General features: G+C 26.8%; 1 protein-coding gene across 1 annotated transcript; it reads right to left on the bottom strand.

Moving 5' to 3' along the window:
• Window positions 1–1,469: 1,469 nt before the first annotated feature.
• Window positions 1,470–10,106, bottom strand: LOC136083026 (intraflagellar transport protein 140 homolog). The gene is made up of 6 exons (XM_065802437.1): window positions 10,051–10,106; window positions 6,783–6,965; window positions 6,507–6,708; window positions 6,220–6,429; window positions 3,364–3,531; window positions 1,470–1,487 (listed from the first exon to the last, which is right to left on the bottom strand). The coding sequence occupies exons 3-6, from the start codon at window positions 6,510–6,512 to the stop codon at window positions 1,470–1,472; spliced, it is 402 nt and encodes a 133-aa protein (XP_065658509.1). The 5' UTR covers window positions 6,513–6,708; window positions 6,783–6,965; window positions 10,051–10,106.
• Window positions 10,107–10,640: the final 534 nt, after the last annotated feature.

The following is a 10,640-nucleotide window of genomic DNA, read 5'->3' as shown; positions in this document are numbered from 1 at the left end:
GTCCTTAAGTACATTGATACACATCGGGAATCCCGGAATACAAATTTAAAATAATGTTATGGACGTAAGACGTAACTTATTTAAAGTATTTGGAATATTGCATTAAAAGCAAGAACCTTTTTTTTAAATTCATTACGTCAATTTAACATATTTAAATATATTCGATTAAGTTATTTAAATTGACTTCAGACACAAACCAAATAAGGAGACAGTGAAGTAAAAAAAAGCTTCTTGGTATTTCTATATTATATATTTAAAATGTTTTAAAAATCTTCACTGAATATTCTTATTTACAATAAAAATTTACAAATAAATTATAGTTTTTTTAAATTAAAAAGCTGTGTGCGTACGTGGGCGCATATCAACGTAACTAAAACTATTGATTTGCAATTTCCTTTTCTTTTTTATGAGAAAAGAAAATCAAATCCTCAATGTTCTTAATCCTGAAAAAAAAAAACGTTTTTATAACTAAAAACTATTTACAGATCTTTTCATCTTTTATAACTAAATGTATCCATCTTCTTCATCTATCTCTTCCTCTGGATCTTTATCTATTTCTTTGTCTTTAGTTGGTTTTAATGCGATTCCAAGTTCTGTATATACTTTTTGAATATGCCCTTTAGAAATAACTTTTTCAAGTTTTACGGAAGGACAGCACTTGCGAAAATCTTCCATTAAATGATATGCCTAATAAATATTTTAGAAGTTTAATGGAAGTACACACAAAACATTAAGAACATCTACAAAAGAAAAACGAGATTAACAAAAATAATTTTTCCCATAACAATATCATGTGTATGTCAATAATATTATTAACAAATTACAAAAAATAATCTAAAATATTGACAATAACACCAACATCGTGACCTACAACATTAAGAACATCACAACTTCTACAAAACGATGCAATAGAAAATTAACTACAAAAAACACTTAATAAAACAATATTTTTACTTTTTTATAGTTACTAACATTAACGTAATGCTCTATTAAGAAAGTGTAAATATGTTTAACTTGTATTGCTACATTAACATCCGGATCTTCTAAAACAATTCACAAGAGCTGACGCTTTCATCAGGAGTGCTCGAATACTCTCTATAAAAATTTATCTATATCTATATCTATATCTATACATATATATATATATATATATATATATATATATATATATATATATATATATATATATATATATATATATATATATATATATATATATATATATATATATATATATACACACATACATACATACATAATTCTATATATATACATACATATATAAATTAGTAATAAACACTTATCTAACTTTTATCTTCTACTTTAAGTTTAACCATTGCGGATATTATCAGGAAGAGTTATATATATCCAAGAAGGAACTCTTCCTGATGATCCAGCAATGGTTATACTTAAAGTAGAAGATAAAAGTTAGATAAGTGTTTTTTACTAATTTATTATTGCTCTGTTCTTTAAGAACATTGAGCACTCTATTAGTAAAATACACTAACATAATTTACATATAAACATATATATATATATATATACAGCATCGGACAAAACATGGTGGACAAACTTGGACTCAGACAAAAGTTGATCAATAACTAAAAACTAGTAAAACAATTGAACATATTATTTTTTAAATAGTTTATTATGCTCTGAACAAAATTTAAAATGTTTGAGTTATACTAAGAATCAAAAAAAAAAATTTATAACACATTTTTCTAACAAACTACATTTTTCCTTGGACAAAACAAGGTGAACAAATCAAAACGACGCTTTATTTATAAGATTTCATTGTCTTTATTCAATTTACCATATTCTTTTGTTTTCACTTTTATCATAACATTACTCTAAAATAATAAAATAGATTTTGGAAACATCGACCTGTTATTTTTTCAATTTAACTAAAAATAGATTTAACTCGTGATATATGGCGTATATTGCAACTTAAAATGGCTTACGACAAATTAGGAAGTGTTTTACTTGAAAATATTATTAAAGATTTGAAAAGCGGAAAACGTCAAGCTGAACTTTGTACAAAATATAATATACCTTAATCGACTGTAAACAAAACTGTCAAATCATTTGGATCTTGCTATAAAACAAACCATCGGGGCGGACGAAGCTATAAAACAAACCATCGGGGCGGACCTCTAAGAAAAACATCACAAAGACTAGATCGAATAATTGTTAAAAAGCTTTAAAAAGATCCATTTTTGTCATCCACAAAATTAACCGAAAAACTTGAACTACAAATCTCTAATCGCATTGTGCGACAAAGAGTTAACGAAGCAAAGTCGTTTTGTCGAATGCCTGACAAGAAACCACTAACTTCTTTTAAAAATAGAAAGCTAAGACTTGCGTTTGCCAAAGCACACCAAAATTGGACTGCAGACCAGTGGAAAAACAAACTTTTTAGTGATAAATCAAAATATTACCTTTTTGGAAGCGACGGTCAGAAGCGAGTCAGGAGACCAAAGAACACCAGATTCAATACTAAATATACCAAGAAGAGTGTTAAGCATGAACGTCTGCTATGGTTTGTGAATGTTTCTCAGCACTAGGAACTAGTTCTATTCACAAAAATAATGGTATTGTGGACCGTTTTGTCTACAAAGATATAATGGAAGATAATGTTTTCACATGCTGAATAGGAGATGCCTCTAAAATGGATTTTTTTTAACATCGTAAAACAATGGTTCAAGGACAAGAATATCACCATAATGAAGTGACCTGCACAAAGCCCAGACTGAATCTCATAAAAAATATCTAGGAAATAATTGGCAAAAAGATTGAGCGTACAAATGTGAAGACCAGTGAGGAATTATTTGAACAAGTCGAGAAGGCCTGGCGAGAGATTGATATGAGAATTGTTGACTCATTAATTGAGTCTATGCCTCAAAGAATGAAAGCAGTAATTAAAAGTCGAGGAGGTCTAACCAAATATTAAGTTAATTTTTTGAAGTTTTTCGAAAAATAATAAGTTAAGTTTTAAAATTATTTGAATTTTCAGTCAATTTTTTGAATGTCCACCTTGTTTTGTCCAAAGAAAAATGTAGTTTGTTAGGGAAATGTGTTATAAAACTTTTTTAGTGTTTTTTAGTATGATTCAAAAGTTTTTAATTTTGCTGAAAACAGTAAACTATATAAAAAATAATATGTTCAATTGTTTTACTAGTTTTTTTTAGTTTATGATCAACTTTTGTTCTAAATTTGAGTTTGTCCACCATGTTTTGTCCGATACTGTATATATATAAATATATATATATATATATATATATATATATATATATATATATATATATATATATATATATATACACATATACACATACATACATTCATATACGCTGAAAAACTCACTTTCTTGCATGTATATATTTTTTCATGAGAGTTAATTTTGTTTTGATTAATGCAAGTTTTTCTCTCTTGAACTGTAACATTTTTTGGTTTAGCTTTTGAAAGACACTTGTAAGCCTCAGTAAGTGCACCAAATGCTTTTTCATAATTCTCAAACTCGTCTATCTCAACCTGAATAATAGTACATTTATATAAAGGTAGTTATTAAAAAATCAAAAAGTTTAGATGAGACATTAGATGAGGACATCTCAAGGAATATCTCAAGGGAAAATTTAAACGTAAAAATTAATTAGTTATAAATTTCTATTTACTACTTAACATTACTATGCTTTTGAATTTTAGAAGAGTTGGTTTTTTTTGCAAATTATTTGTGAATATATGTATATATTTTTTTAATGTTAATTCACCTCCTGAAGGTCTGGAAGGCCGCTACAGTAATACATATATGAATTTTCATATATGAAATCCCATATATGAAATATCAACAAGTTTCTTGAACTTCAAAAACATCACTAATAGTAAATACTCATGTATTGCCTGCTTTTATTTGTATTTATGTAGTTTTTAGCCTTAAATTACCATCTGTGAGAGATATTTAAGTTATTGAGGACTTTTACTAAACTTAAGCATTTCTTTCCACTGGTATGGTTAAATTTTGTTTAAAATGAAATTTAAAACATTTTCTTTAGATAAAAGTTTAGACGGTAATATATACCTGTGTCTAATTCAAAGGCTTTTTTAGGGAATTACATAATTTTTCAATGAGGTTATTTTTCACTTATTTATTTTCCACTTATTTTTCCTGATTTTTTGAAAAATCAAGATGAGAAGTATGTCTTTTATCTCCCATTGTGATTTTTCTTTATCTCTCCCAGTATGGTTTTTGTATCTCTCCCAGTGTGGTTTTTGTATCTCTCCCAGTGTGGTTTGACATTGAATAGTGTTGTTGTTTACTAATTGAACCAATGATAATTTTTTTAAAAAATTGTGGTACATGATGGAAAATAACATGTACTTTTTGTGTGACTGAGACAGAAAGATTTTTTTCAAAATCAGGATCCAAGTTATTATTTGACAACATCTCTGAACAAAGCAAGGTATAGATGAACAAAGTAGATTGATAGAAGTTGATTTTTTTCAGAGAGATTCTTTAAAGGATACAACTCTCTAAAAAGCTTTACACAATCATTACCATTAAAATGCCCTCCATAATATTTAAAATTACCATTAAAATGACCTCCATAATAAGGTCGAATTGGAATATGCAGTGATGTTTTGTTATTTGACAAAATGATTCACTACCCCAAGTAGCAAATAAAGCTCCATGGGTGGAATAGCTTCAAGCAAAAGCTTGTTACCAGAAAACTCAAGCAATGGCTAATGGATAACATTCTTGAAGTTTTTTTACAATTTATGTCTCCCCAGAACTTAAGATTTTATCACTATATTTCACAAAAAGTTTTAAGCTGACCACGGTTCAATAGTCAACATCATACTAGTTTAGAGGAGCCAACATCATACTTTGGTTGGTAAAGTTTTTTCATTTGCCATTGGTTTTCTTTATGCAGATGGTGTAAACAGATCTTCTGCACACTTCATGAGTTTTAAAACATTTTGGTATTTTGTTTTGAAGTTTTTAACCTTTTTTACTAAAGTTCAAACTTTTTTCTTGATAAAGTGTTTTTACACTGAAAAATTATTTAATAATTTAATTTTTTTTTAAATATCAAAAAAGAGATTGATTAGAAAAGAATTTAATATGTAGCAAAAAATTTACAATAAATTTTTTTTTATCGGAAAATTATAGGTTGGTGTCCCCTAATGAGACCCTAACCTATAATAATTAAATAAAAAAATAATTATTTAATTAATGAAAAAAAAAAAAACTCTTAGAACAAACCATTAATTAAACACTCTAGTGTAGTTGTTATTATTTCCTAAACTTTTATCCAAAAATTGTTTTATATTTCATTTTACACAAAATCTAAACATAAAAGTAGAAAAAACACTTGAAATGAGTAAAAATATTGTAACTCATAAATCTCTCTGTTTGATTTTTATTTATTTCAAGTATTTTTTCTACTTTTATTGTTAGATTGTGTGTAAATGTAAAACAATGACATATAAAATCTTACATGTGAAAAATATAAAAAATCCCAATTATAGGATTTTAAAACCACTTGAAATAGATATCTACCGTAAATGTAATTAACCTTAGAAAGGTTTTTATTGGATATTTTCTTAGTATCAAGTCCTAAAATTTCAGGGTGCGTGAAATGAAATGGGAAACTGTCCAAATTCTTTCCTGCTTAAATTTACTATATTTTTATTTTTATAATAAATTTTTTTTGCTTTAAAAAAATGGAGAAGACATTTTTTATGTTTATAAGATCTCAATATTTATTTAATGTTAATGTTTTTTTATTTTGGAAAAAAAAATTATAAATAAAACAATATAAGAAAAGTAAAGTGACTCCTAAAATATTTTATTTTGCTTGACATAAATAAATTATGCATATTGATATGTTATGGTATATTATGAATATTGGTATGTTATGGTATATTATGAATAGAAAAGAGTGAATAAAAATACACCTGAAAATTTTTTTTTCTAGTTTACTCCAACCTTGTCCCATACCATCCCGACACAGGATGATGCAACAAACAGTGTCACATTAAAAAATTAATACCATGATTTTAATTCAATGATTAAGTAATTAGTTTTGTAACCATGACAATTCATTAGTCTATAAATTCAACACAAATTTTATGGTACTTTATGGAAAAAACACAACATGAAACGAAACATTCATTCTACCCCACTTTCCCCTGATATATTTGTAGAGCAAAAAAACATACCTGAGCGCAAGACTCATAAAATGTTGATAATGATTCAAGAGCACGTCCTTTAGTATAAAAACTAATAATATTCTTAAGAATTTCTGGGTTCTGCCAATCTAAAGACTGCAAATAGTTTGCAGCCATTACATATATTTCTTTTTGTCTTGATACACCAGCAAAAAATACTATCTTTTCTGTATCTCCTGATTTTAATAACGATTTCATAGCCTAAGAAATAAATTATAAACATATAACAAAACCAAAAACAGGAAAATGTTAAAATAATAAAAATTAGACGCAGTAACCTTCATCTTGTTTCCAGCCTGAGTAAATTTTTTTGTGGCAAGGTGAAAAGAACCTTGTTTGTATGCACATTCTCCAATTTTTTCAAGTAAATATAAACGATATTTTGCATCAGAGTGTTCTTTGGGGAAAAGTCATTTTTTCTGCAATTTCTTCTGTTATTTGGATATCATGATCAAGGCACATTTGAAGTGCTTCTTCAAACTAAATAAGAATAAATTATGAAATAAAAAATAACTCAAATAAAATTTTAATTTTCTAAAAATCTACATTCTCACCTTTTTTGAAGCAATAAGAAGATTGACTGCTTTGTCAAACTGATCATTTTCTATGAAGAAATCTGCACATTTATGTAGTACTTGTGGATCAACATTCTCATCAAGATCATCTGATATTAACTGCAGAGCACCAAACTGCTTTGAACTGAAGGCAAGATCAATAGCTTTTGAAACACTTCCTCCCTGAATCAGAATAAATTAAAAACACAATATTAAATAAATAAAAATGTAACAGTCATACAAGCTAAAACTTCTATATTATAGTTTCTTATAAATAGCTGAATTTTGTTGTTTTACCAAAAATATCAGTAGGTGTTTTTAAAATTGGTTTTTGATACACAGTGAAACATTTTTAAGTAATCTTGGACATATTAAAGTTTAATCTCCTTAAACATGACACTCACATTTTCTTGGTACCGAAAATTTCTGAGAGGTATGAAAGGTTTAATAGAGAGAGGTAAGAGAGGGTAAATAGAAGGAGGTAAAAGACGTTAAATAGAAAGAAGTACAATGGGGTTAATAGAGGGAGATAAGAGAGTAAATAGAGGGAAGTGGGTTAACAGAGGGAGTTAAGAGAGGGTTAATAGAGGGAGGTAAAAGAGGTTAAATAGAGGGAGGTAAGAGAGAGTTAACAGAGGGAGGTAAGAGAGGTTAAATAGAGCAAGGTAAAAGAGGTTAAATAGAGGGAAATAAGAGAGGGTAAATAGAGAGAGGTAAGAGAGGGCAAACAGGATTTCTGAAAATATGAAAAAACAACTGTTTGGTGTTTTAGCTTTTTCACAAAATAGCTTTCTACTTTTTTAAGATTTATGTTTGTTATTTCAGGATTTAAAAATAACAAATGTTTTTCTATTTTTTAATGTTTTGGAAATAATAAATTTTTCCTTGGTAATAGCTTATTAGAATAAAGTTTTTTTTGGTACTTTATTATTTTTGTAAGTAGTAACATGTCAAATATTCACATCTATAAATGATGGTTTAATTTTTAAATTGATAGAAATTATGAAAGTATTGGCAGTGGCAAACTATTAATTTAATAATTTCAACCCCATCTACAACAAAAAGTTGAGAAGTCAACATTCTTGCAAAATTTATTGTATTATTAATGTTATTTATGAATTATTTTTGTATTACTGTGGTGTATTTTTTATTATTTTTTTATTTTTGTAATGTTGTTGCTTATTACATTTGTTGCTATAATTCAAATGATATTTCATCTTAATATTTAAATATATCCATGTTTTATTTTTATATTTTACCATCCTTCTGATCATATCTCATTAAACATTGTGTTTTCTCATTCATTCATTATCTCTCATATCATCTCTCTACCACTCATTTTCTTTTTTCTGATTAGTCTTACTATTTTAAATACTTCTTTTTATTTTTTAAAATCTTTTTTATTACTTTTTGTTTTTTTATTTTTTATGTGACTAAGGTGTCACTCTAATGACTAGTTATGTAATTAAGGTGTCACTCTAATGACTAGTTATGTAATTAAGGTGTCACTCTAATGACTAGTTATGTAATTAAGGTGTCATTCTAATGACTAGTTATGTAAATAAGGTGTCATTCTAATGACTAGTTATGTAATTAAGGTGTCACTCTTAACATTTCATTGTTCCAAGCTCAACAATGAAATGTTAAACTGTTAAAAAAAGATCTTACATGCAAAAGCATTTGTTTTTTTTTTAAACATGTATAAAATAAAAATAGTACAAAAGATACATATAAAGTAAGCATAAAGTATGTATTTGCATTTACCATAAAAATGTCAAGTTGATCATAAGTGCAGTTAAACTATTAATATTTTGTTTTATCTTCTATTTTCTATTTTTTAATGGATTTATTGATAAGAGCTTTTTGTCAATTTAAAAGCTCTCTTGGCTTTTGTTGTTTCAATTGAATAATTTTACTATTTTATTATTGAAAGAATGAATTCAAGAATTATAGATAATGAAAGTTTGTATCTGTCTATATATTTATTGCAAGGTCTTCCTTTATGCATGTTAGATAATTATTTGAGTAATAACTTAAATTAAAATTTTTATTCTTAATTGCTGAGTTGCTAGGATGCAATTTAGACTTTATTACATGGATATTTTATACAACTTTTACAAAATTGTAATTCGCTCAACTTGTTTCTCCGCGCAGCGGCCTTGTACATCAAGTTTCGTGTTTCGGAGTTATAGAGTTGAGAGAGGGTTATAACCATAATTAAGTAGCCTCCTCGTCTGTAGTGGCCTTCGGGCCTTGGGGAGGTGAATTTATAAAAAAAAAAAAAAAAAAAAAAATTCATTTAAATTTTTTTGTTTTGATTTTCAGTTTTGTTGATGATAATGACAATTATTAGGATGATAATCCTAAAGATGAAGATGATAATCCTAAAGATGAAGATGATAATCCTAAGGATGAAGTTGATAATCCTAAAGATGAAGTTGATGATAAAATATATGTTAAGAATAACATCTTAATAAAATTAATAATCTTAATAATAAAAAATCTTCATTATTTAAAAAAAAATGTTTCCATCATTGTTTAAATGAAGTCCTTGAAAGGATCAGAGAATATTTTCAACTTTTTGTTGTAAACATAGGCTTTCTTTTTTAAATTAATATCTCTTTGAGCTATAGATACTTTGGTTGTACTTACTACATTTATATTGAAATATAAATACATACTTTGGTTGTATTTACTATATTTATATTGAAATTTTTATTAATATAGATACTTTGGTTGTAATTACTATATTTGTAATGATATTTCTTAGAGCTATAAATACTTTGGTTGTACTCACCATGGTCATATTTGTACCAAGTCTAAATATGAAACTATAGTGCAGTTAGTATTTCATTTAATTAAAGTATATCAATTAATTAAAGGCTTAATTTAGATGTTTTCTTTTGATGTGCACTTGCAAAATTGTGTTGTCCATGCTTTTTTATTATGTGTACTTGCATGCTTGTGTCGCCTTTATTTTTCAGGTCATCAAGTTAAACTTATTATCATATATTTAACTTATTAAAATAGTGGCACAGTAGTAGAATGCTTCCATCATAAAGGAGGTACAGAGTTCTAGTCTGCCAAATACCTAGAAGTACAGAGCTCAAAACAATTTTCAGTGCAGCAGACTTGTTTGTTCATTATTGTGTAACAAGAGTTTAAGGTTGAGAGAGGGTTACAACAATTTAAAAAAGTGTGCCTCCCTCATCCTTTAAAAGTAAATATGTAAAAAAAAAAAGAAAAGAAAAAAGAATAGACTACAAACCCTGTGATACAGTGCAATAGCTTTATCATCCATACCTCCTTTTTCTTCAAAATACCTTTAAAAGAAATCAATATTATATGGTCAATAATTTATATATATATATATATATATATATATATATATATATATATATATATATATTTCTTATCAGTATAAGATATATAGTGCTTAAAGCGAAGAAAAAAATAATTTTTTAAACATCTTCACTTGCAACAAGGCCGAAAGCAACCACTGGAAGAGAAAAGATGAGATTTATAAACAAGATAACAATTAACAGGCAACTTAAAAGGTTGCAAATTATATGAATCAGGAAAATAAGATGGAAGCAAATTCCAAAAAAATGAAGTTTGAGGAAAAAAACTAGACAAACTAGGATTTTCGGAGCACTTAGGAACATTCACAGTAAAATGATAACACTTAATTAAATGATAAGCAACACAAGAGTAAATTTAAGTAGATGGCACAAGAGGCGTTGACTCTTTAGAGCAGCACCCATTGTAGTATTAAAAATAGTATATAAAAGAGAAAAAGAAGCAATATTACAAAGATTCGACAATGGTTTAAAAGTGAAAGAGCATCATTTGAAGATC

This window comes from Hydra vulgaris, chromosome 08 (genome assembly GCF_038396675.1).
Source record: "Hydra vulgaris chromosome 08, alternate assembly HydraT2T_AEP".
In the NCBI taxonomy this organism is placed as follows: domain Eukaryota; kingdom Metazoa; phylum Cnidaria; class Hydrozoa; order Anthoathecata; family Hydridae; genus Hydra; species Hydra vulgaris.
This window is presented reverse-complemented; position numbering and strand designations above follow the sequence as displayed.